This window comes from Musca domestica, unplaced genomic scaffold, assembly GCF_030504385.1.
Source record: "Musca domestica strain aabys unplaced genomic scaffold, Musca_domestica.polishedcontigs.V.1.1 19, whole genome shotgun sequence".
Lineage (NCBI taxonomy): Eukaryota > Metazoa > Arthropoda > Insecta > Diptera > Muscidae > Musca > Musca domestica.
Genome location: NW_026712245.1, coordinates 730,623 through 756,748, shown reverse-complemented (window position 1 = coordinate 756,748; position 26,126 = coordinate 730,623). Strand labels below are relative to the sequence as shown.

General features: G+C 37.1%; 1 protein-coding gene across 1 annotated transcript in view; it reads left to right on the top strand.

The window, feature by feature from the left end:
• Positions 1-24,955, top strand: part of LOC101889189 (protein dachsous) — a 472,944-nt gene extending 447,989 nt beyond the window's left edge. The window contains exons 12-13 of the mRNA XM_059121118.1: positions 19,614-20,977; positions 21,432-24,955. Of these exons, the coding sequence (XP_058977101.1) occupies positions 19,614-20,977; positions 21,432-24,955 (4,888 nt within the window). The remainder of the gene's footprint in view (positions 1-19,613; positions 20,978-21,431) is intronic.
• The last annotated feature ends 1,171 nt before the right edge of the window (positions 24,956-26,126 follow it).

Below are 26,126 nucleotides of genomic sequence, written 5' to 3'. Positions count from 1 at the left end.
AACATATTTTTTTTATATCTTTTATTCATATACCCTACACATTTTGTAGATACATCATAGCATTTGGGTTCACCTTAAAGTTCATAATAAGAAACTACCCAATATAATGTTTAATATTTTATATGGAAACGGCAGAATTTGGATGCCAGGGCTTCTTAACGCCATCTAAAAAGTGTGACACTAAATAAATTCTTTCGTGTTCGTGTCTTAAGTCTTTTGTTTTACAAGTTGATATTTTTTCCCTATGATTAAATACTTGCAATGTATTCAAAATTATATTATTGGGTTCTTTTTTATAAGTACCTTCAAAAAATCTAATATATTAACCCAATTGCTGCAAATTTTCTTTATGCTATCTCTTCCGGTCATATATACAGGGTTAAATGAAAAAACTGCAACCAACTTCAGACTGCTGTCATTTCTAAGCCAGTCGTCCGATAGCTGTTAAAATTATTCCAGTGACAGCTCATTATATTGTTTACAAGCGTACAAAAGCATTTTGTTGAGAATTTTCCAGAAAAAAATTTATTCGTGATGGAATTCAAGCGTGATAGTGTGATATCTATATATATTTGGCCCGAAAACCACAAGTGGCTATCGTTAGAGCACTCCAGCATTTAAATGTGGATAAATCTTTTGTGTCTCGTACCATCGCAGAGTAATATTTAGGCAGCATGTGACGGTTTCATTGGCCGTTTGAAGGCCACAATTCGTGTCAAAGTTGACCAATTCGAGCAAATCTAAACTCATTCTAAAATTTGTTGCTATTTCCGACATTTTTGGCTTTCATTCAATAAAATTTTATAAAAAAATGTAAAAATTATGGCATTTGACTTTTTGCAGTTTTTTTATCTCACCCTGTATTTATGGGAGCTATAGATGTATCTGAGTCGATTTTTACCAAATTTATAATACTTGCTTCTAGACTGAATTCGGTCGAATGCGCAAAAATCCTGGTCATTTGGACTGATATTGACCATTTGGTGCATAATAAACCTGATATCGGATAAAGATACACATGAGAGCTATATCCTAATCAGATCCGATCTTGATAAAATATGACAGGGGTATTTTTGAACTCCATAAGTTATTTGGTACTAAATATCATTCTTGTGAAATGTATATTACGCATGTCTGGCACTTAAAACCCCAAATCGGATGAAACATATATATGGGAGCTATAGCTATCTGAACCGATTTTCTCCAAATTTTGATATACTTGCTTTTAGACTGAATTCGGCTGGATGTGCCAAAATTTAGGACATTTGGACTGATATCCAATTAACCCGTTGAAAATATTTATGGGAGCTATACCAAAATTCTAACCAATTCTCACCAATTTCAATAGGGTTCGTCCTTGGGCCAAAAAAAATTGTTTGGAAAATTTCATCTCAATTGGATAATAAATGCGACCTGTATTTTTTCACAAAAATACATGGACAGGCAGAAGGACGTCTCTGACATACATAAATCGCCTCTGAAAGTGATTCTATGAAAATCCTTAAAAGTAACTATGGGACTATCCTTCTCCATGAAAAAACATTCGTTGTCCAACAGTTTGTAAACAAAGGCAAACAAAATGATCGTGTTTACTTGCCAAAGAGGTCAGCTGAAAATGTGCACCTTCGGTTGGTCACCAGAACTCAAGCGCCGGCCATGGTGATGATGTGGGCCGCCATAACAGCCGATGGTCGTTCTCCACTCGTATTAATCGACCGTGGCATCAGAATATTATTGCGAAAATATTCTGAAGAGTGTACTAAAGCCTTCGGCAAGCAAACATTTTGGCCTCAGACCTTGGACATTCTAACAGGACTCATCACCATCGCACTCAGAACGCGCCATCCAAGAAGGGTTACAAAATGAGGTTCCTCGCTTCATTTCCAGCGCCCAATGGCCACCAATCTCCGGATTGGTATCCGAAAAATACCTTTACCACTATGTGGTGTGGGGTTTAAAAAATAAGCATATGCCATCGTAACGAATGGGTTAAAATAAAGTTTCAGAGCTGGGAAATTGAAATCCTCAAAAGGATCGTTGTGAAAATCTTTTTTTGTTTCAAAGAGTATTTCCAATTCGTCCTTGTCTTTAGTTCGATTTTAAAATTGTTTCCGTTTTTTGCGTTGTTTTTTTTTTTTTTGAATTTCCCACTTTTTGTGCCCTGCAAGAAATAACAATAACGATGTCATGTTTTTTTTTCCAGCTCCCAATCATAGTCAATGTCTGTCTGCCAGGTTGGTGGGTTTATTTCGTTGTTTGATGTGGCAGGCAGGGTTCGTTGTTCAGATTTTTTTTTTTGTGCGCGGCAATGTTATATGTTGCTACAACAATTGTACATTACTTAAAGGTCGCCATATTTTTTGGGGCCTCAACCAGAGAGAGAGAGAGAAAAACAAAAAACTCTGAAATTAAATCAAGACATGCTGTTTCCATTTTGTTGTTGGCATAAACTAGTAAATCGTTGTTGCTGGCTGGCTGTCTAAAAATAAACCAGAAAAACCTTTTAACAAAAACATTTACAGCACAAAAACGGCGCTGACGTTAAGGGTTACAGCAAAATATATATGTTGGAGTCTGTATTTTTAACTATGTGCCCCCTTCGGTATAGTTCAGATTTACTCTCTCACTGAGTCAGGCGGCCAGTCAGTCAGTCAGTGAGTGAGTGAGTGAGGCTGCCTTGCCTGTCGGTGTCGGTTGTTGGACCCCCTCTGGTGCAAATTTATTCATATGGACAATCAATGATGACAACAATTGCAAAAATAAATTGTTCTGCAACAATTTTCAATGTTGTTTGGCTGCTGCTGCTGTTGTCAGAGAGAAGTTTTTTGTTCGTTTTCTGTGTTTTTTTTTGTTTTCTTAGGGAAAGGTATAGCCGACCTAGGGGTTCCCTATACTACCTCAATGAACATTTTATAAAAAATATTTTTTGGGACATTGATAGTTTCACTTCAACCAGCACCACTTGTCTGTCTTATGATGGTATTCAAGTCGTTAAAGAATTTATAGCATAGAGTATAATTTTTTTTCTCAAAGTGCGTAATATATATTCTCTATTGTAAAAATAATTCTTTAAAAATCATGAGAAATTAATATTAGAATCAGGGCCTATTTAATATGGCCACACAGGAGGCTAATTAGTCTCGTGGAATTTTTCTGCTTGGAATCCTTTAAAAAAGATGAGAAAAAAGAACAAAAAAATGTTTCACAAATTTTACATTTCAATGAATGCTGGAGAAGTGTATTTTGGCCAGAAAATAAATATTTGTCTATAAATTCAAAAAAAAAAAAAAATTAACAGCAAAAGAAGACACCTTGATTAGAAAAAGCTTGATTTACAATTACAATCACATCCGAAATCCAAAATTTCAAACTACCATTTTCAGAACTTAATTGATAGACTACAGAATTTTTGTTGACTTTTTTGGCAGGGTCGTAGTCAAGACGGTAATCGTTGCCGAAATCTATGATCAATATTTTGTAAAGTTGTTTTCGAGATGCGGATATTTTTTATAACAATATTTTAGTGACATCTCAGACACATGGATTTTTACAGGGGTTGGTTCTAGTCGATTTCTCTATGAATATATGCTAATGGTGTCTTAAAGGCATCGGTTTCTTCTTTTAATATTTTTGAGTCATTAATTTTTCTTTAATTATTTTTGAGGTGTCTTGTTTAAGTGGATTTTTCTATGAGCATTTTTAATGGTACCTTCAGGTCATGGATTTCTCTAGAAATATTTTTTCATCTCGACTCAGATAAATTACTCTGATATAAATGTTATTTTTAGTGTCTCGTAGACTTGACTTTGGCATGTTTTTTTATTTTTTTATAGAGTATCAGAAATCTGATTTTTTTTGGTACCTTAGTGTCGAAGATATTTTCATCTTTTTAACGGTGACCCTGAGTTTTTTATTAAATTATTTTTGATTTTGGAATAGTTCGGCTAGTGTGTATTTGAATATATTTCAATTGTGTCTACGAGTCATCAATTTTTCATTTATTAATATTTTTGACAGTATATCGGAAACTTTTATTTCCTTCTAAGTAATTTTCTGGCGCCTCGTGGACGTGGTGAATTCTATAAATATTTTTTTAATTGTCTTTATCTTAGTTTAGGCATATGATTTTTATATAAATATTATATAAAAAATCCTGATTTAACAGTTGATTCATGGGTTACAATTATAGACCAATGGAAGTTTGCATGAGGTAAGAGTTTAAGACACGGTAGAGGCCTACCAATTTGGATGGTCATCGGATAATGTTTAATGGGTGAAATGCACCATAAGTCCAACCGTGAATATTTTTAATACCGAGAGAAATCACATATGCACGAAAAAGTCGCTTCTGACCGTTACATTGACGCTGATAGCCAATACACCGGATATAAAACTAAATAGGTATAGATTTTACCTATTATAAAAGAGTAGCGACTGGCCTTAAAATTAACGCCCAAACAAAACAGCTGAACTAGAATTTTAAGTACAAAATGTGCTAAAAATGTAATACCTGATATTGGACAAACGGTATAAAATAGAATGAGAATCACTGATGGAGTGCAGGATAAATGTATCAAAGGGTTTTTGAAAATTCGAAAGTTACGAAAAATTCTAAAGTGGCACTATACTTCTGAAATGGTAATAGTTGGTATTATGTGAACGAATAGAGGTAAAAACTGAGCTAAAAAATTAGCATGAGAAAAAACACGAACTAAAGAAATTTGATATGAGAATCAAGGTTGGAAAGTAAGTTCAATATATGAATGTTGTTTTGGAAATGCGTACTAGGTTAGGTTGAAAAGAGGGCCGAAAAAATTGCAACATGTCCTGTTGGACATACACTTAATCCATTATAGGCCTAGTTAAAAGAAGACGGCAGTTTACATTAAATTCTAGTAGAAATTAAGTGGTCTTAACAAAATTCCTTATCTGTTTTATTTCATTTACCATGATCTGATAGAAGTCAGGTATGGTGACATTCCCTAAGAACTAGTATCTCATATATTTACAAACGCTGGCCCAATGCTCGAACGTTTCATAATCCCCGCATGCTTACTAACTGTACTAAATTTGGAATAGTTTGGTTAGGGTGAGGGGATGAAGCTGAAATTAACAAGTTAAAAAACAGTAAGTTTGGCCGGACCGAATTTAGAATACCCTCCATCATTGGAACTAATTTGGATATTTTCAAAAAGTAAAATCCTTAAACAATTCTATTAACATTTTAAAAATACCGAATATAACCGTAATGTTGGGGTCTATACGACGTGGACCTACATAGGCATTGTTTGTCAAAAGCCATTACGATTTTAAAATTCGAACCATGAAATAAATGGTGAACAATGTAGATAAAATCAGTGCGAAGACCTGGATGTTCTGTCATAGGCTGTAGCATCCATTATGAACTTCAAATAGGCATCTCAAACAATTTCGGTGGGTATTGTACCTAAACCCGTCGAAATACCGAATATAGGGAGGTACTGATATATGGGGCCTATACGAAGACCTGAACCTGCATAGACAATTTTCTGTCACAGTCTGTACATCACCCATTTTCAATACCAAAAGTCCTGCAGATATAATACACATTTGAGTAAAATTTTATCGACCTACTTCAATTCGTTCGGAAGCTAGAGTGATTTCCACAGAAGGACATACGGACAGACATCGCAAAATCTTAGAATTTTATGCTGATCGAGAATATATATATTTTGTGGGGTCTAAAATGTATATTTCGAGGTGTTGCTAGCGGAATGACAAACTTAATATGCCCTCCATACTATGGTGGATGGTATTACAATTTTGTATTGGTAGAATGTTTGTGATAAAGAAGATGGAGATGATTTCCGGAGGAAATCGAAATATTGGATGAATAAAAAGGAAAAAATTCAAAAAAAAAAAAAAAAAAACATAGTTTTTTAATGACCTTAAGCCAAGCAATTAACCAAATAAGTAAAATAAATATAACAGGTCAACAATATACAACAACAACAAAAACAGATATTTTAAATGTGTACTACAAGAACACGAAAAGTACTAAATAGTACTATATTCGGTACCATTTGGTATTGGATAGTGTTTGAACTCTGAAATTTGGTGTTAGAGGTGGTTTCGGAAATGTGTACTATAATTGTACGAAACGAACTTAATGGTACTATATTTCGTATTGAATGAAGGAATAGATATACAACTCTAAAATTTGATATTTTGATTACTGATGGTATCTGTGTTTGATATTTGCAGCTGGTTTGGAAATGTGTCCTATGTTTGTACGAAATAGTACTAAATTTGGTATTGGGCGCAGGAAAAGGGTTGGAATCCTTAGATTTGTTATGGAGATTGTATGGAAAATGTGTTCTATAATTTGGTATTGATTGAATGTGAAGAGCTGGAATGCCAAAATTCGATATTATGTCATTGTAGGTATCGAGAGCTAACTTATTTAGAGGTTGAAATAGTCTTGGGTAGAAAGATTGAATGTGGTTCCATTATACAATGATTATTTAATTATATCCTCCACGACTACGTTTAAAATGAAAGATTTTTGAAGACATACTGATTTTGACCATTCTCGCCAATTCAGAATGGTCTCTTGGCAGAAAGGACAAAATCTAAAAAATCGCATTAAAATACGCCAATGTTTAGTCATACTTTAATGCATGAGATTTTTTCATTTAGACATTTAATATTTATTTTTACTCCCTACAATACTATGTGTTGGGGGTATTCCATACAGATCGCAATTATCGTCTGATCCTCAATAAATTTTCCATGTGGATTGGGTTAGGGCCAAAATAAAAGTTTCTTGTTTTTCACGCTAATGGTCACAAAACAAATGAAAATTTTTCTAACCTTGCAATCGCTCTACAGTTCACAATTAAAGACTAATCGAGACGAAATTTCGCACGAGGTTACAGAGCATAAGTCTGCCATTTTGGATGGCCATCGGATCATATTTAGTGTGTAAAATTGGCCACAATTGTGATATATTTTTGAATATCTTTCCGCGCGACATATGACGTTAATATAGGGCTAATGCCAACGGTCAAAAATCCAAGTTAAAATGTTTGTTATTTAAAAAACTAAATCGATTAAAATGAGTTTGGACCTGAGGGCATTTTCCAATACATTATAACGTGTTGTAGGGTATCAAATGATCTCCCACATCCGATTGTAGCCTGTGATTGCTTGTTTAAAAATTCTGTAGAGACCATGATTTTCTTTAAAATTATTTTTGCTGAATTTTCTATAATTTTTTGGATTTTTTCCATTTTTGGAAATATTTTGGGGTTTTACATTTTCTCAAATTTTTTTCCAGGAGATATCTTTGGAGCGTGAACTTTCAATGAAAGGGTATAACTTATACCCAGGACTTTGGAAGTGTTATTGTATTCTATACAAAGGGTTTAAGTCAGACTCAGAAAGAACTATTTCCTGTGTGCTTAAAATAAATACTACATTTATTATTAATATAGAGCTTGAGGCACCGTATCCTTGGCCTTTTCAAGGATCATAGCAATTTTAAATTTTTTTTCATACCACCTGTAGAGTAGAAATATAAATCTTACAATTTAACTTTGACATTACTCCAACAACAACAATTGACAAAACAAATTCCCCATAAAACGAAACTAGGGTTAATCAACATTAACAACTTGCGAATAGGCCACATCACAACCAGAAAACTTGAGGGGTCCTGGCAGCAGGCAACCTTACATATTTGAGCTCTCTCTCTCTCCTATCTTAAGGATAAAAAACAATACATAAATTTATTTAACATAAAATGAAGAAGACGTCGAACTTTTTTTTAGTTGGGTTGTAGTTTTGTCTGATTGGTCTTGTTACTGCCGCTTACGAGGCAAACGAAAATAAAAAAACCGATACATTCATATTAAAGGATACGAAAAGTAAATTCGTCTTCAATTCCATCCATCGAAATCTACTGCGAGATGAGATGTTCATGGGGCAAAAAAAACGAAACCAAAAAACAGTGACCAAGATCAGGGCCACTTGTTATTGGCAATTCCATTGAAACAGGGCTCAATAAAGCACTGATATTTTCCTTTTAGCCATTTTTTATACCCTCCACCAAAAAAGGTATGGAGGGTATATTAACTTTGTCATTCCGTTTGTAACTCATCGAAATAATCATTTTAGCCCCAACAAAGTATATATATTCTTGATCAGCGTAAAATTCTAAGACGATTTAGCCCTGTCCGTCCGTCTGTCCGTCTGTTGTAATCACGCTACAGTCTAAACGAATTAAGATAGGAAGCTAAAATTTTGCACAGATCTCTCTTTTGTCTGCAGGCAGGTCAAGTTCGAAGATGGGCTATATCGGTCCACGATATCGTATAGCCCCCACATAACGGTACCCCCCGATATTCGGTATTTTGATGATTTTACCCACATTTTTCAACGGAATTGTCTGAAAAAACACACAAGGAGTTCCTTGTGGGTACTTTATACCTCGGCAGAGAATTGTCTATATAAGTCCACGATATCGTATAGCCCCCATGTAAGGGTACCCCCCGATATTCGGTATTTTGATGATTTTACCCACATTTTTCAACGGAATTGTCTGAAAATCCACACAAGGAGTTCCTTGTGGGTACTTTATACCTCGGCAGAGAATTGTCCATATAGGTCCACGATATCATATAGCCCCCATGTAACGGTACCCCCCGATATTCGGTATTTTGATGATTTTACCCACATTTTTCAACGGAATTGTCTAAAAAACCACACAAGGAGTTCCTTGTGGGTACTTTATACCTCGGCAGAGAATTGTCCATATAGGTCCACGATATCATATAGCCCCCATGTAACGGTACCCCCCGATATTCGGTATTTTGATGATTTTACCCACATTTTTCAACGGAATTGTCTGAAAATCCACACAAGTAGTTCCTTGTGAGTACTTCACCCCCTGAGAGAGAATTGTCTATACAGGTCCACGATATCGTATATCCCCCATATAACGGTACCTCCCGATATTCGGTATTTTATGATTTGACCCACATTTTTCATCGGAATTGTCTGAAAATCCACACAAAGAGTTCCTTGTGGGTACTTTATACCTCGGCAGAGAATTGTCCATATAGGTCCACAATATCGTATAGCACCCATATAACGGTACCCCCCGATATTCGGTATTTTGATGATTTTACCCACATTTTTCAACGGAATTGTCTGAAAATCCACACAAGGAGTTCCTTGTGGGTACTTTATACCTAGGAAGAGAATTGTCCATATAGGTCTACAATATCGTATAGCCCCCATGTAACGGTACCCCCCGATATTCGGTATTTTGATGATTTTACCCACATTTTTCAACGAAATTGTCTGAAAATCCACATAAGAAGTTCCTTGTGGGTACTTTATACCTCGTCAGAGAATTATCTATATAGGTCCACAATATCGTATAGCCCCCATACAACGGTACCCCCGATATTCGGTATTTTGATGATTTTACCCACATTTTTCAACGGAATTGTCTGAAAATCCACACAAGGAGTTCCTTGTGGGTACTTTATACCTCGGCAGAGAATTATTTATATGGGTCCACAATATCGTATAGCCCCCATATAACGGTACCCCCCGATATTCGGTATTTTGAAGATTTTACCCACATTTTTGAACGGAATTGTCTGAAAATCCACACAAAGAGTTCCTTGTGGGTACTTTATACTTCGGCAGAGAATTATCTATATAGGTCCACAATATCGTATAGCCCCCATGTAACGGTAACCCGCGATATTCGGTATTTTGATGATTTTACCCACATTTTTCAACGGAATTGTCTGAAAATCCACACAAGGAGTTCCTTGTGGGTACTTTATACCTCGGCAGAGAATTATCTATATAGGTCCACAATATCGTATAGCCCCCATATAACGGTACCCCCGATATTTGGTATTTTGATGATTTTACCCACATTTTTCAACGGAATTGTCTGAAAATCCACAAAAGGAGTCCCTTGTGGTCATTTTACCTCCTCAAAATGAAGTATCTATATAGGTCCACGATATCGTATATCCCCCATATAACTGTAACCTCTGATATTCGGTATTTTGATGATATTAGCCACGCTTTTCAATGGAATTGTTTTAAAATCAACACAAGTAGTTCCTTGTGAGTACTTCACCCCCTGAGAGAGAATTGTCTATACAGGTCCACGATATCGTATATCCCCCATATAACGGTACCTCCCGATATTCGGTATTTTATGATTTGACCCACATTTTTCATCAGAATTGTCTGAAAATCCACCTTCCTATATTAGATATTTTAAAGATTTTAAAAGAATTTTTATTGGATTTTATTTTTTTGAAAATTTTTCTAATTCGTTCCAAATGGTGGAGGGTATTCAAAGTTCGGCCCGGCCGAACTTACTGCTTTTTTACTTGTTTGTTCTCCACTTGTGATTGTTGTCTTCCACCTCTTTTTCTTTATGATACGATTGCTGTTGATGGTGGAAGTGGTGGTGGTAGTGATACCGGACGGTGGTGTACAACAATTTTTTGTTTCCTCTCTTTTTTCTTTTTTCTGGAACAACAACAAAAAAAAACGGAGACGCGCGAAAAATAAAAAAGCACAACACATTTGATATTGAAGTGCGGCATTTTTATCAAGAAGTGCTTAATTTGTGGCAAAATGTTTTGGACTAACATGTGACAGTTGCTGATTAAAAAATGATGATTTATTACAACTTGTTCGAGCCGGGAGTACACCACAACAACAACAGACTTGCCGTCCGACATGTTAGTTATTTTTTCAAGTTCGTTTTTTTTTTCTTTTACTTTTCTTCAGTTTTTTTTCGGTTTGAAATAAGATGTGAAGAAAAATTATGTATTTTTTACATTTGTCTTTATGTGGCTGGGGATGTGTGACTTGGCTTTTCAGTGGGATTTAAATATAAATCATGGATTGGATGTATCAGAGATGTAATAAGAAATTGCATTTGTGGCAGCAAACCACAGTGGTTGCAAGGCAATGTTTTATTGTCAATTCTTTCCATATCTGAGAAAAAAAAAAATTAAGCAATTGAGACAAAATTTTGATGTAAACCTATAAAGGCCAATAGGACCTCGCTAGATCGCTTTGAAAATGGTTATGAACTTTTTTATGATTTTTATGGCATTGCAAAGATGAGCGGCATATATCAATTTACTTGGTGATATGGAAACTAATCAAAAATCAAATTTCAGTTTGCCGAAATAAAATCTATTGGAGGTGAGCCCTAAAATTCAAATTTCTAATAGACACAGAATTAATATTCTCAAATTACTCTTTAAATTCGACGTAAAAACATGTAGTTAAAATCCATTTCTCCATTCCTCTTATAGCTTCAGGACATTTATATTCTCAAATTATTTTTTAAAATCGTAGTTCTGATAGCTGTGAATAATTTCTTATTTTTAATATTTCTTTTTTAGCCCACAATCTGACAGCTATGATTCGCTTTTCTGATAGCTGTAGAAAATGCACATTCCGGCAAAATCCAAAATTCGACAAGACTATAAACAAAATTTATAAGAAAAAATTGACAATCGGACAGCAAAAGTAATCTTCAATATCCATGTTCTTACAGCTATAGATAGAATATTTCTCTAAAATACTATCCTTTAAATCTCAGGTCTCATAAAAACCTGTTCCCTAAAAGAGATCCTTAAAAATGTAAGTTATGGAATTCATTCAGAATGATTCTCAAAAAATCTGGAGGTTTTTACAGTTCCTGAAAGAATATTATGTAGACGTTATTAGTCTTGATAGCTTAAGGGAGCAGTAATTAAATATTTAAACTTAAAATAATATTTCACACTAGCAGGTGCCCGCTGACGAAGGTCAGCGACAAGTCCACTTAAAAATGTTAGATCTGTTCCCACATTTCGTGTTAGACTTTTTTGGCAGCCTTATCTGAAATATTCGGACCAAGAGTGACCTTGGGCCAAATTTTCACGATTCTAGGTTCGCGGTTTCGTCTGGTCATTGCTGAATCGTTAATTCAGTCAGTATAAAGTAATTATACCCCCACCCTCAGCCATATGGCCAGAGAGGTTATTTATCATTTGATACGGCCAAAAAATGCCACACCGAAATAACTACAGGGTGAAATGAAAAAACTGCAACCAATTTCAAACAGATGTCATTTCTTCCGACAACTGTTAAAATTATTCCAGTGACAGCTCATTATATTGTTTGCAAGCGTACAAAAGCATTTTGGCGAGGGTTTTCCCAGAAAAAAGTTATTCGTAATGGAATTCAAGCGTGATAGTGTGATTTCTTTATATTTGGCTGGAAAACCACAAGTGGCTATCGATAGAGCATTCCAGTGGACGGAAGAAAACAGCAGCATTAGAAGAAATGGTTCGAAAATAAAGAAGTTACTTGATCGAAACCCGCGTCGCAGTGGCCGAAAAATGGATCGTGAGCTGAACATATCGAATTTCCGTTCGGCAAATATTGAAAAATGAGCTCGGGGTAAAGCCATCGAAATTTAAAAAATGGAAGAACTTACACCACAACAGAAAGAAAATAGACTCAAAAGAGCTAAAGAGTTGCTACGCTTGGCCGAAAGTGGTGAACTGCCGAATTTGGGTTTCTCCGATGAGAAAAAAATTCGTTGTCCAGCAGTTTTTAAACAAAGGCAAACAAAATGGTCCTGTTTTCTTGCCAAAGAGGTCAGCTGAAAATGTGCACCTTCGATTGGCCACCAGAACTCAAGCGCTGGCTATGGTGATGGTGTGGTCCTCCATAACAGCCGATGATCGCTCTCCGCTCGTATTAATCGACTGTGGCTTCAGAATAAATGACAAATATTATCGCGAAAATATTCTGGAGGCTGTATTAAAGCCTTGGGCACGCAAACATTTTGGCCGCAGACCTTGGACATTCTAACAGGACTCGGAACCATCGCACTCTGCACACGCCACCCAAGAATGGTTACAAAATGAAGTTCCTCTCTTCATTTCTAGTGCACAATGACCATCAACATCTCCGGATACCAATCTGTTGGACTATTGTATCTGGAGTATTTTGGAAATAAAGGTTGGTACTAAAAATGCCAACGTTTCGATCACCTCAAACAATCGCTTCGCCGGGAATGGGCAAAAAGAGCGCAGAGCAACATTCGAGCAGCGTGTGATGGTTTCGTTTGAAGACCATAATTTGTGCCAAAGGTGACCAATTCAAACAAATCTAAACAAATTCTAAAATTTGATGCTATTTCTGACATTTTTTGCTTTCGTTCAATAAAATTTAAAAAAACAAATATTTAAAAATTATGGCGTTTGACTTTGTCGCAATGTTTTTATCTCACGTTCCTCCAAATTCAAATTGTACTAAATTTAGTACTTTTCGTATACATGAGTATTTGATTACCATTCCAAAATTTCTCGTTTTTAGCTCTAACCGTTCACATGATACGAAATGGTACCAAATATAGTACATTTTTGTATTTTTTGTACACTTTTTTTTGTACCCTGGTATATCCATCTTACACTTCATCAGTGACCCTCATTATACCCTACACCACAAATTGGTCAGGGTATTATCTATTTGTGCATTTGTTTGTGACAGGCAAATGAAAACGAGATAGACGAATAGTTCCTTTTGCTGATCTGCATAGAATCACATTCTGAGTCGATTTATGCATGTCCGTTCGTCTGTCCATCTGTCTATGTATTTTTGTGAACAAAGTACAAATCGCACTTATTACCCGATCCAGATGAAATTTTGCACAAATCATTTGTTTGGCCCAAGGGCGAACTCCAAGATAATATCACCCCGAATAGTATGGAATTTTGCACATACAACCAAATTGGGCCTGAAAATAAGTATGTTAAATTTGATCGATATCGGTTCAGATATAGCTATAGCTCCCATATATATTGTTCATCCGATTTGTTATTTTTGTCCTCCGCAGCCGTAATATGCACTCTGTAACAACAATATTTGGGGAAATATATCAAATGAAGCTCAGAAATACCTTTGCTAAATTTTATCGAGATCGGTTCAGATTTGGATATAGCTCCCATATATAACTTCGTCCGATTTACCTTTGATTGTGCACCAAACGTCTAATATTTGCCCAAATGGGATGAAATTTGGCACTTACAACCGAATTGAGTCTAGAAGCCAGTATGTCAAATTTGGTGAAGATCGGTTCAGATATAGCCATAGCTCCCATATATACTGTTCATCCGATTTATCATATTTGTTACTGTTCATCCGATTTATCATATTTGTTACCCACAGCCGTAATATGCACTCCGTAACAACGATATTTAGGGAAATATATGAAATACAGCTCAGAAATATCTTTGCCAAATTTTATCGAGACCGGTTCCGCAAATATATGAAATACAGGGAATTATATGAAATACAGCTCAGAAATATCTTTGCCAAATTTTATCGAGACCGGTGCGCAAACTTTCTGATAAGATCTACTCCAAAGGGAGTACTCTGATTTGATCTGTCCTTGTGGTCATACGTCTGAGGGTATAAATATATTTCTTCAAAAATTCATAGTGGTTGCAGTATAAAGTAATAAATAGTTTTCCCAAGAGGAAAATACATCTCCAACTCCTACATCAACCTACATGTCATCAAAAAGAACATCCATAGTTTTTTGTTCCATTTTTTTTTGTTTGAGCAATCCCTTCTAAACCACATCATGACAATCCCTATCTTCTCCATTTCCACCAAAAACCAATTAAGAGCCAAAAAATGCAACAATTGTTCGAGATTTACAAAATATGTTAAGGCTAATGAGTTTTTTATGATCATCATTGATCATCGCTGGAATGATAATGTGGGACTCCCAAACAATCTTTTTTTTCTGTTCGCAAAACAGAAATTCGACAATCTTAACTTTTCCTAATTTAAATCTATGTGTTCTTCATGTAACCCACAAAAAAAGAAAACGCTTAGACTGCAGGGAAAACTCTAAGGTCTTTCTCAAAGTTCTCTATAATTTTAACGAGATTTTCGTTCTACCTCCGCTCCGGTGTTGGGACAAAACAAACAAATGTTTTTTTTTTTTTTTTTTCTGATGTCTGTTGCTGTTGTTGGGAGATGTTATTGCCGCTGCTGTTGCTGTAACATTTGATGGCTGCTTTCTAGGATTCCCTATCTCTCGCCTATGCAAGCAACTGCGTTTCATTGTTATGTTGTAGCGCAAGTATTGCCCTGGAATGATGTGTTGTTGTTGCCATTGTTGCTGTTGTGTCTTTGCTGCTGCTTCTTATTGGTGTTGAATGTGCTCTTGTTATTTTCGACATCGACAACAACATCACGAAATGTTTGTTATTCGTCAGTTTACCTGAAATGATTGTATTTAAAGTGATTTAATCATTGTGGCGAACAACATCGACAATAACAACCCCGAAACAGCTACAGCTAAAACAGCAACAGCAACCCGAACCCCAACCCGAACAACCATCACACCAACTAAATAAACAGTCAGTTAGCCATCAAGTCAATTTTGTTTGTTTATTTCAAATGATGTGAAATTAGAATTAGAAGTGAAGAGTTGGAGAACGGTGGGTGGATGGATGGGGAGCAGCGTGTGGGTGTTTGTTGTTGTTGCTTGTGTTGATGTTGTTTGACATTGACATTTTTTCTAACGGAAAAATAGAACTTCAATTTACATGCCACATAAATTGGTTTGGTGTTTTGTTCTTGTTGTTGTTGGCTTTGTCTGTTTGATCGCCGTGTAATGGGAGGTGTGGAATGTTGGTTACATTATCTTTATCTATCTTTGTCTGTTTGATCGCCGTGTAATGGGAGGTGTGGAATGTTGGTTACATTATCTCGAAAATAACATCGCAAAAACGTTGGAGGAATAGGTGGCGACAAGAAAAACAAACAAAGAAAATTATTTGAAAGTAAGGAAACTGTGTAAATTTGATGGATGTTATTTACCGGTCAGAATATCGTGTTCAAATAGAAGAAGTTTTAAATATATACAAGGCGGCGCAAATGTAATCCTCCTATCAGAAAATGCTATAAATTTTACGATTGGCCCCTAATATCAGTTCTGTTTTGGCACATGCAAAATACACGCTAATAAACAATGTTACGCTACACTGCTCCAGAACGTGGAATATTTCTGACTATTTATTTGACCATTAAAGGGTAGGTGACTTTGTCACGACGTGAATTTCGTCCATCGCCTACTGATGAACAACTGGGACGTTTAGCCGCTCGCCTCGAAGGGACTGGCACAACAAAAAATGCTGCCAGGCGGACCCCGGAGTGTTCTGCAGACCCCGGAGTGTTCTGCAGAGAATAATGGTACTGTAGCTGATGATGTCATGGAAGCGCCCTCGACTTCGACGAGACGACGTGCCACGCAAATGGGTATCAGTCGACGGTCTTTACAGCAAATTCTGGAACAAGATTTTAATTTGTTTTCGTACAAAGTCCGGAAATGCATAAGTTGTTAGTTGCTGACTGCCAATCGCGTCTAAAATACGCTCAAGCCATCCTTAATCAACACCAAGAAGAAGATCATTTTTCATCAAAAATAACAATCCATTTCCATCTTAGAGGGTACGTAAATAAGTAAAATTTACGCTTCTGGGGCATTGAAAATCCGCGTGTAGCCCACGAAGAGCCATTACACCCGCTCAAAATCACTGTGTGCAGTTTCGCTGGAGGAATTATCGGACCTCTTTTCTTCGAAGATGTCGTGGGTCAAATGGTTACTGTGAAGGGTGAGCGCTACAAGGCAATGATCAACGACTTCTTTTTGCCGCAACTTGATGTGTTGGGATTGGAAAACATGTGTTCTAACAGAACGGTGCAACGGCACAAACTGTACTTGCCAAAATCAATATGCTGAAGGATGCACTTCCCGGGCGCCTGATCTCCCGATTTGTACTGGCTAGAAAGGTCACCTGATTTGACCGCTCCAGAGTTTTTTTGTGGGACATTTCTCCTTTCTCTTTCTGATCAATAAAAATTATTGATTTGTTTATCTATATTATTATTATTATTATATTATTATTATTATTATTATTATTATTATTATTATTATTATTATTATTATTATTAGTATTATATTATTATTATTATTATTATTATTATATTATTATTATTATGATTATTATATTATTATTATATTATTATTATTATTATATTATTATTATTATTATTATTATTATTATTATTATTATTATTATTATTATTATTATTATTATTATTATTATTTATTATTATTATTATTATTATATTATTATTATTATATTATTATTATTATTATTATTATTATTATTATTATTATTAGTATTTATTATTATTATTATTATTATATTATTATTATTATTATTATTATTATTATTATTATTATATTATTATTATTATTATTATTATTATTATTATTATTATTAGTATATTATTATTATTATTATTAGTTTATTATTATTATTATTATTATTATTATTATTATTATTTTATTATTATTATTTATTATTATTATTATTAGATTACTTATTATTATTATATTATTATTATATTATTATTATTATTATTATTATTATTATTATTATTATATTATTATTATATTATTATTATTATTATTATTATTATTATTATTATTATTATATTATTATTATTATTATTTTATTATTATTATTATTATTATTATTTATTATTATTATTATTATTATTATTATTATTATTATTATTATTATATTATTATTATTATTATTATTATATTAGTATTATTATTATTACTATTATTATTATTATTATTATTATTATATATTATTATTATTATTATTATATTATTATTATTATTATATTATTATTATTATTATTATTATTATATTATTATTATTATTATTATTATTATTATTATTATTAGTATTATTTATTATTTATTATTATTCTTTATTTATTTATTTTTTTTGAAAATTGAAACCTTTTGTGGGAGAGTTAAGTTTCATAATAATATTGCGATGTACCCAGTTTTCACCAAATCGGATACTCCCATCGAGAGTGCGCACCAGCCAGCAGTCAGACATCGCTAGATCGACTCCAAATGTCCTGAACTAGTACTAAATTCGGAATAGTTTGGTGAAGGGTTAACGGATGAAGCTGGAATTTTAAAGTTTTGTAATGGTGTCCCTGTTGGTGGTACGTTCGTGAAAAAAAGATGGTTTTGGAAATGTGTACTACTAGAGCACGAAAAGTGCTCAACAGTACTATATTTGGGACAATTTTGTATTGGCTGAATAGAAATCCGAAATTTGGTTTTCGGGTCACTGTTCATGTCAAGCCTGGACATATGGAGGTGGTTTTTGAAATGTAGTACTGAAGTTGGTAGTGGTTGAAGGGATAAAACTTAAATCCTGAAATTAGATATGGATGGTACTGCTGGTGTCTGTGGTTAAGATATGGAGGTGATTTTGGAAATGTGTGCTACATTTTTACGAAAAGTACTAAGTGATACTAAATTGTGTATTAGGTGAAAGGAAAAATTTGGAATCCCGAAATTCGATATTAAAGTATCTGTTCGCAGCTGGGACTGAGATATGGAGGTGATTTGGAAATGTGTTGTATAACTTTTGGAAACATACCACAAACTAAGTATTGGATAGAGATGAAAGAGCCAGTGTCTACGAAAATAAAAAAAGACTTAATTGTACTAAATTTGGCATTGGGTGAAGAGGTAGAGCTGAAACCGTGAAATTTGATATTGAGTTCTGAGTTGGTATCTGAAATTCAGATATGGAGATGGCCTTAAAAATGTGTTCTAAAATTGTACGAAAAGTACTATATGGTACTAAATTTGGCAGGGATAGAGCTAAAATCCTGAAATTTGATATTGAGGTCTCTGATGTTATCTGGGAATAAGATAATGAGGTGGTTTTTAGAAAGTAGTTTTTCGAAAAGTACACTGTACTAAATTTGATATGGGTTGAAGGGCTAGATCAGAAACCGAGAAATTTTATATTTCGATAATTGGTTGTGTCTGAGATATGGAACAGTTTTGGAAATGTGTACTGAAATCGTACGAAAAGTACTAAATAGTACGAAATTGGGTATTGAGTGAAGGAAGAAACGTATAAGAGCTCTATAATTGTTCGAAAATTACTATATATATGGTGCTAATTATAGATCACTGTTGGCGTCTAGGATGGATAAAGGAAGATAGCTTTGGTTATGTGTACTAAATGTCACGTTATTTGGTATTTGGTGAAGGGAGAGGGCTGAAATCCTGAAAGAGCTGAAATACTTTGAATAAAGAAATTGTTATCGTGGATTTTTCCGAAAATAATTTTTTGACATTATGGGATTTTTTTTAAAATAATTTTTTAGGCAATAATGGCAATCGTTGGTACCATAAAAAGTGTTCACCATACCCAAGGTTTCTATGAGGTCGGCAGATTTTAACAAAATTTTGAAAATAAACTTAGTAGTCTTCTCACAATTGCGATTTGATTCTGATTGTATTTCAAATCAAAATTGTATATTTTGATAACAAATTTCTTTGTCTGATGGGTTACTGATCGATTTTATATAGGCCATGATCACACCTTCAATATAGCAAACCAAAATATATTAAATTAATTCTAAATGTTCTTTTATTCTCTTTCTTGCAGCCCCTTGGATCGCGAGCGTCAACATGTCTACAACTTCATGGTGGTGGCAACAGATGGTGGTCGCTATGATTCTCGCTCTGCCCGTGTGCCTGTACAAATCTCCATTGACGATGTGAATGACAATAAACCCCTCTTCGAACGTTATCCCTTTCGGGCCCAAGTGCCAGCCCTCATACAACCCGGCCAGACATTGGTACAAGTTATGGCCACCGACAAAGATTTGGGTTTAAATGGTGAGGTTATCTATTCTCTCAAGGAGCAAGATGACCCATCGACAAGGGGGAAATTTCGCATTAACCCAAATACAGGGGTGGTGAGTGCCACCCAAAGTTTGGCCAGCGAATCGGGTCGCCTGCTGCATTTGGAGGTGGTGGCCCACGATAAGGGCCAGCCATCACTGCAGACGGAGGGTTTGATTGAATTGCTGATTGGAGAATTGCCACAAGGTTCAAGTTCGTTGCGTTTTCAAAACGATACCTATCGGGTGAAGTTGAAGGAAAATTCCGAGGAGGGTTTAAAGGTACTGCAGGTCACCGCCTTGAGATCGGATGGCAGAAGGGCCAAACTGGTGTATTCCTTTGGTACGGGTAATGAAAATCAGGCATTTAGCATTGACCCGGTAACGGGGGAAATTAAGGTGGCCAACAGTGGGGAGCTGGATTATGAACGCTATGCTGGCACAATGGAGGAACAAATGCAAAATAATCAAAAATATTTTCAAAATTATCGAGGCCGTTCGTTGGCCTATGAAGAGGGTGGAGAGAATGGCACCAGTTTTTTGGTTATGGAGGGAGATGATGTTGATGATTTGTCGGCGAACTTTCGCAATAATCGGGCGCTGCGTAGACGTGAAATGGATGAGCTCCCCGTATTGCTGGCCTCCTCAATACAGCCGCATGAACTGCGCCTTATGCTGGTGACCCAAAGTGAATCGCACAGCGGTGCCATGCCATTGTATGCCTACGCCGAACTGATTGTGGAGCTGGAAGATGTCAACGATAATAGTCCGGTGTTTACACAGACCCAGTATGCGGCCACCGTGTGGGAGGGCAACAACAAGGGCACGTTTGTGGTGCAGGTCTCTGCTTTCGACCAGGACACGGGCCCCAATTCGCGCATACTCTATCACATCGTCGATGGCAATCATGATAATGCATTTGTCATTGAGCCGGCCTTTAGCGGCATTGTTAAGACGAACATAGTGTTGGATCGTGAAATTCGTGACATGTACAAGCTCAAAGTGATCGCCACCGATGAGGGGGTGCCACAGATGACAGGCACAGCAACGATACGTGTCCATATTGTAGATGTGAATGATAATCAGCCGACGTTTCCACCGCACAGTGTGATCAATGTTGGTGAAGGTAAGTCGGGGAGAAGAGAAGAAGATGAGGATGATGGTTAACAAAGCAGGCAAGCCATGTTAAAGCTGTTGGGAAATGATCTAGAAAAACTAGTTCTGAGTGAGTTTTTCCATTCTATTCCTGGCCATCTTGCAGAGGCTGATGATGAGTGTTGTTCTTGTTTGGCCTGCTGCTGGCTGGCTGCCTGGCTGGCTTGCTTGCTTTGGAAAACAGTTGGCTTGAGGAATTTTGATTTGTTGGTGTTTGCCTGAGCTGGTGAGTGGCAGCAGAGCTCTAGAGGCCACCACACAACACCACACTTTGACAAGTTATTAAATTTATACTGAAGTGCTTTAAATTCCAAAACTTTTTTAATTAATCCTCAGAGATTTGAGGCAGTGTAAAGAAGACGAACTTACTCCCGTTTTGTTATCTGACAGAGATTTTTTCTTTTTTACCTTTCTCCACTTAATAGGCACTGAATTAGGATCTGTGATTACCACCATCTCGGCCAATGATGTGGACACCTATCCGGCCTTAACCTATCGCTTTAGCATGGAATTGCCCGATCAACAGCAGCAGCACAGTCACAACCACCACCACCACTATTCCCACCACCAGCTTCTTGCCACAGATGACGATTTGTTATCGTCCGACATTAAGTCCATATTTGCCATAGATCGTTACAGCGGCAAAGTTGTCTTGAAACGTCACTTGGACTATGAACAGCAGCAGGAATACCAATTGGAAATAATTGCATCGGATGCGGCCCATGAGGCACGTTGTACGCTGACCGTACGTGTGGGAGATGAAAATGATAATGCTCCGGTTTTCGAAGAGCCAGCCTATTTTGCCATGCTGCCCGAAGTGTCGGCGAGTGCAGCTTCGCTGACCTCAGATATTGAGCTGTTGCGTGTCAATGCCACCGACCTGGATTCGCCGGAGAGTGATAATGCCAAAATCCTCTACAGCATCGAGCCAATTGTCAAGGGTTTCAGTGTCAATGAGCAGACGGGGGCGGTGTATGTCAACATCAGTCGTTTGGCAGGGCCAGAGATGGAGGGCCTGCAAGAGGATTTGTTTGTAAACATTGTGGCCATGGACAAGGGTAAGCCACCCATGAAATCTTCCACCACCCTTAGGGTCCAGGTCCAAGGTCATAATGCGGCCAGGGCCCAGTTTCTGCAAAGCCACTATCGGGCCCACATTAATGAACAAGCTTCCTTGGGTACTGTGGTCCTGAAACTCAGCCAGGATATTTTGGATGCCAACACTGATTTCAGTGATTCCAATCTCATGTTCACCATTGTGTCGGGCAATGAGGAGGGGAGATTTCGTGTCTTCCAATCGCAGGCCATAATTCTGGTGAAACCCTTGGATCGAGAACAAATGGATTTGTATAAACTACGGCTGGTCATCAGTGATCCCTCGGCCTCGCCGCAGCAGTTGGCCTCCCAGGCTGCCGAGAACTCCACCTCGGCCATCAATGTTTTTGTATCCGTCGACGACTTCAATGACAATGCTCCACAATTTGTGAACTCTACACGTTATGAGGCGGAGGTCAGTGAATTGGCCCCCTTGCGTTATTCCATTGCCCAACTGCAGGCCATAGATATGGATGCCGACAATACACCCAACTCGGAGGTGGTCTATGAAATCATGTCCGGCAATGATGAGGGTATGTTCACCATTGACCTGGTGACAGGAGTACTCTTCGTTAACAACAAGCTAGACTACGATACTGGTTCCATGTGTTATGAACTGATTATACGGGCCTGTGATAGTGCCCTAGGGCATCCCCTGTGTTCCCTGCGAGCATTTCGCCTGACTCTCAAGGATGAGAATGACAATGCGCCCATGTTTCCCGTGACGGAATTCATTGAATTTGTAGCCGAAAATGAGCCGGTGGGCACGAGTGTGTTTCGGGCCCATGCCACAGATTTGGATCGGGGTACATATGGCCTCCTGAACTACAGCATAGAACATGAGGCCGTGGGTTCGGATGATGTGGCCTGGAAACTGTTTCGTGTGGATGCCGAATCCGGTGTGGTCACCACAAACTCCGTTTTCGATTTTGAGCAACGCAGCCGGTTTGATTTCATCCTAAGGGCCATGGATACAGGAGGCAAATCGTCCAAGGTAAAGGTACGCATACAAATCGACTCGCGTGATGAATATGCTCCTCAATTTACCGAACGTACCTATCGATTTGTCATGCCCTCACCCTCGAGTGGTTATTTACCATTGGGTTATGTTGTGGGCCAGGTCTCGGCCACCGATCGTGATAAGGGGCCAGATGGTAGAGTGGTATATCAACTGAGTTCCCAGCATGCCTATTTCAAAGTGAATCGCACCACCGGAGCTGTGGTCCTGAAGAAGAAGTTGGATGATAATTTTGATGATGGCCGGGACATTAGCTTGGTTATCTCGGCCAGTTCGGGGCGTCAGGGTTCCCTTACCAATATGACAGTGGTGGAGATTTCATTGGATCCTTTGGCGGATATTAACACCAATTTGGCCAGCAGTGCAGGGGGCATTGCCTCATCTGGAGGAGGTATTGCCGACTGGGTGCTGGGTCTAATAATTGCAGTTTTGCTCATTCTCTGTGCCGTGGCTGGCATCTTCCTCTTTATACGCATGCGTAGTCGTAAACCCAGGAATGTGGTAAAGCCTCATCTGAATACCGAACCCGTGGGGAATTCCAATAGCTATGTGGACCCCAGTGCCTTTGATACCATACCCATACGGGCCTCCGGCCTAAATGCCATTAACAGTGGCAACAATAATCCCAGCACATCGGGAGCCATGGCCTCGGCCCAATTTGCCCCACCCAAATACGATGAAATTCCTCCCTATGGCAATCATGCGGGGAGTTCTAACTCCGGAGCAGCAACCACCTCAGAGCTGTCGGGATCCGAGCAGTCAGGTTCAAGTGGACGTGGATCTGCCGAGGATGATGGTGAGGATGAAGAAATACGCATGATCAACGAGGGCAACCTAAGGGCTGGGGCAGCGGGAGAGGACGGACGTCTCTCAGATATCTCCGTGCAAAATACCCAAGAATATCTGGCCCGTTTGGGTATTGTGGATCGTGACAATGATCCAACGGGAGTGGCATCGAGTACCAGTATGGCAGGCTCCAACAAGGAGGCCCACATTCATCATCCCCTGCCCATGGTCGATTCGCTGCACATGTATTCCGAGGATCCGAACAATGAGGCGGACATAACCAATTTAATCTATGCCAAATTAAATGATGTCAATGGTGCTGCCTCGGATCGGGCCAGCAGCAATGATGAGGCTGCGGCGGCGGCAAATATGGCGCCTAATGTCAATCATGTCATGGCTTATGGCAATCATCCGGGGGTGAATCCTGCCAATGTGGGCCCCTCTATGACAGGGTCCCTAAGCTCCATTGTACACAGCGAAGAGGAGTTGAAGGGTAGCTACAACTGGGATTATCTACTCGATTGGGGACCCCAGTATCAACCCCTTGCCCACGTGTTCTCCGAAATTGCCCGCCTTAAAGATGACAATGTCTCGGTGAATAGTGGCCAAAGTGGTGGCTCGTCGAGCAATAAAAGTAAACAAAGTCTGGCGCATTCCATTGCCAGTGTGGTCAAGACACGAATACCACCGCCCATGTTGACAAATGTTGCTCCACGGGCGATAAATTTACAGGTCCTTTCCGGTTCCGGGGTAAATATGCGCATGCCTCCCGGTAATAATCCTCATCACATGAGTGGGACAGCCACAACCCATTTAGGTTCCACACCACAATATATGCTACCCCGCTCACCCATTAATCATGAAACAGCTGGAGGTTTCTCAACCTCAACGGCAATGTCACCTTCATTTTCACCCTCATTATCACCCCTGGCGACAAGGTCACCATCCATATCACCCTTGGGGGGACATCATATGGTCAATATGCCAGCGAGACATCAACCTCAACCACAGCAGCGGAGTAAAAATATGGTCGAACAGATACGAATGTAGGCATAAAAAGGAAGAAGAGGAAGAAGGAGAAGAAGAAAGAAATGACAAAGACAAAAGATGAAGAAGAACATTAAAAGTGATTTAGTATTACTAAGGTTAGTATATAATAAAATAAAAAAGAGAAAACAATACTACCACAACACTCACATACATACTTATACACACCTACATAAATACATATACATTGAGATCATTGCAATGTCAAACATATTTATCCATTCAACACTTAAGAGTGAGGTGAGTCAGAGAAAAAAAAACTAGTGGATTTTTGAATACAACTCACCCCTCTTGGCTGTGGTAAGAAAACACACGTTCACATTTACATACACCCGCACACACACATGTAAGGTATACACATTGTAAATATTCTTAGCATAAATAGGTTAGTTATTATTTTATTTAGGTCATATGTATGTAACCAATGAAAACTAAATGCCATTGTTTTAAGTTAGAAATTATACACGTGACATTGCATGTGAAGTGAAATCGACAAAATATACTGGGCAACAGAAAAGTTTTGAAAAAATATTTTTTGTTTCAAATTTCCGAAAAATCAATTTTCTGGAAAAACTAATTTTTATAAAAAATATAAGGTCTTTAAAATTTAAAATACACAGTGAACTTATATTAGGTAGTGTGAAAACCTTTAAAATGGGAAGAGAGAGAGGGAGAATAATTGCGGAAAAATCAGAGAGAGTAGTAAAAAGGTCCCAATAGTCTTATATTTCATGCAATGTTAATGGGTTCCGTTGTTAAAATTTGCGGTAGTATTATTTTTATTAAAATTGAAATAAAAATTTTTATATCTTGTCATTTTTTTAATTTGCAATAGAAAAGGGCTTGCTTGAGAGGCCTCTAGCACATAAAATATTAAAGGGTTCTGCTGTCAAAATGTATGTAATTTTTATTTCTTAATAATTTTTATTTCTTAATCTCAACCAAAATTTTGTGAAAGTAAATTTAAAAAAAATAGGAATTTCTTACAGGACATCCATTGAATTTAAGATCATTATGGGTCTTGCTTTGAAATTAGGCTTCCAAAAATTGTTTCTTCATTTCTGTTGCCTAGTGTATTTGTTTGTAACAAATCACCACAAAATACTCAGTAATTCAGATAATACACATATATACTACACACCTTCACTCTCTTAGAACATAAACATATTTATAC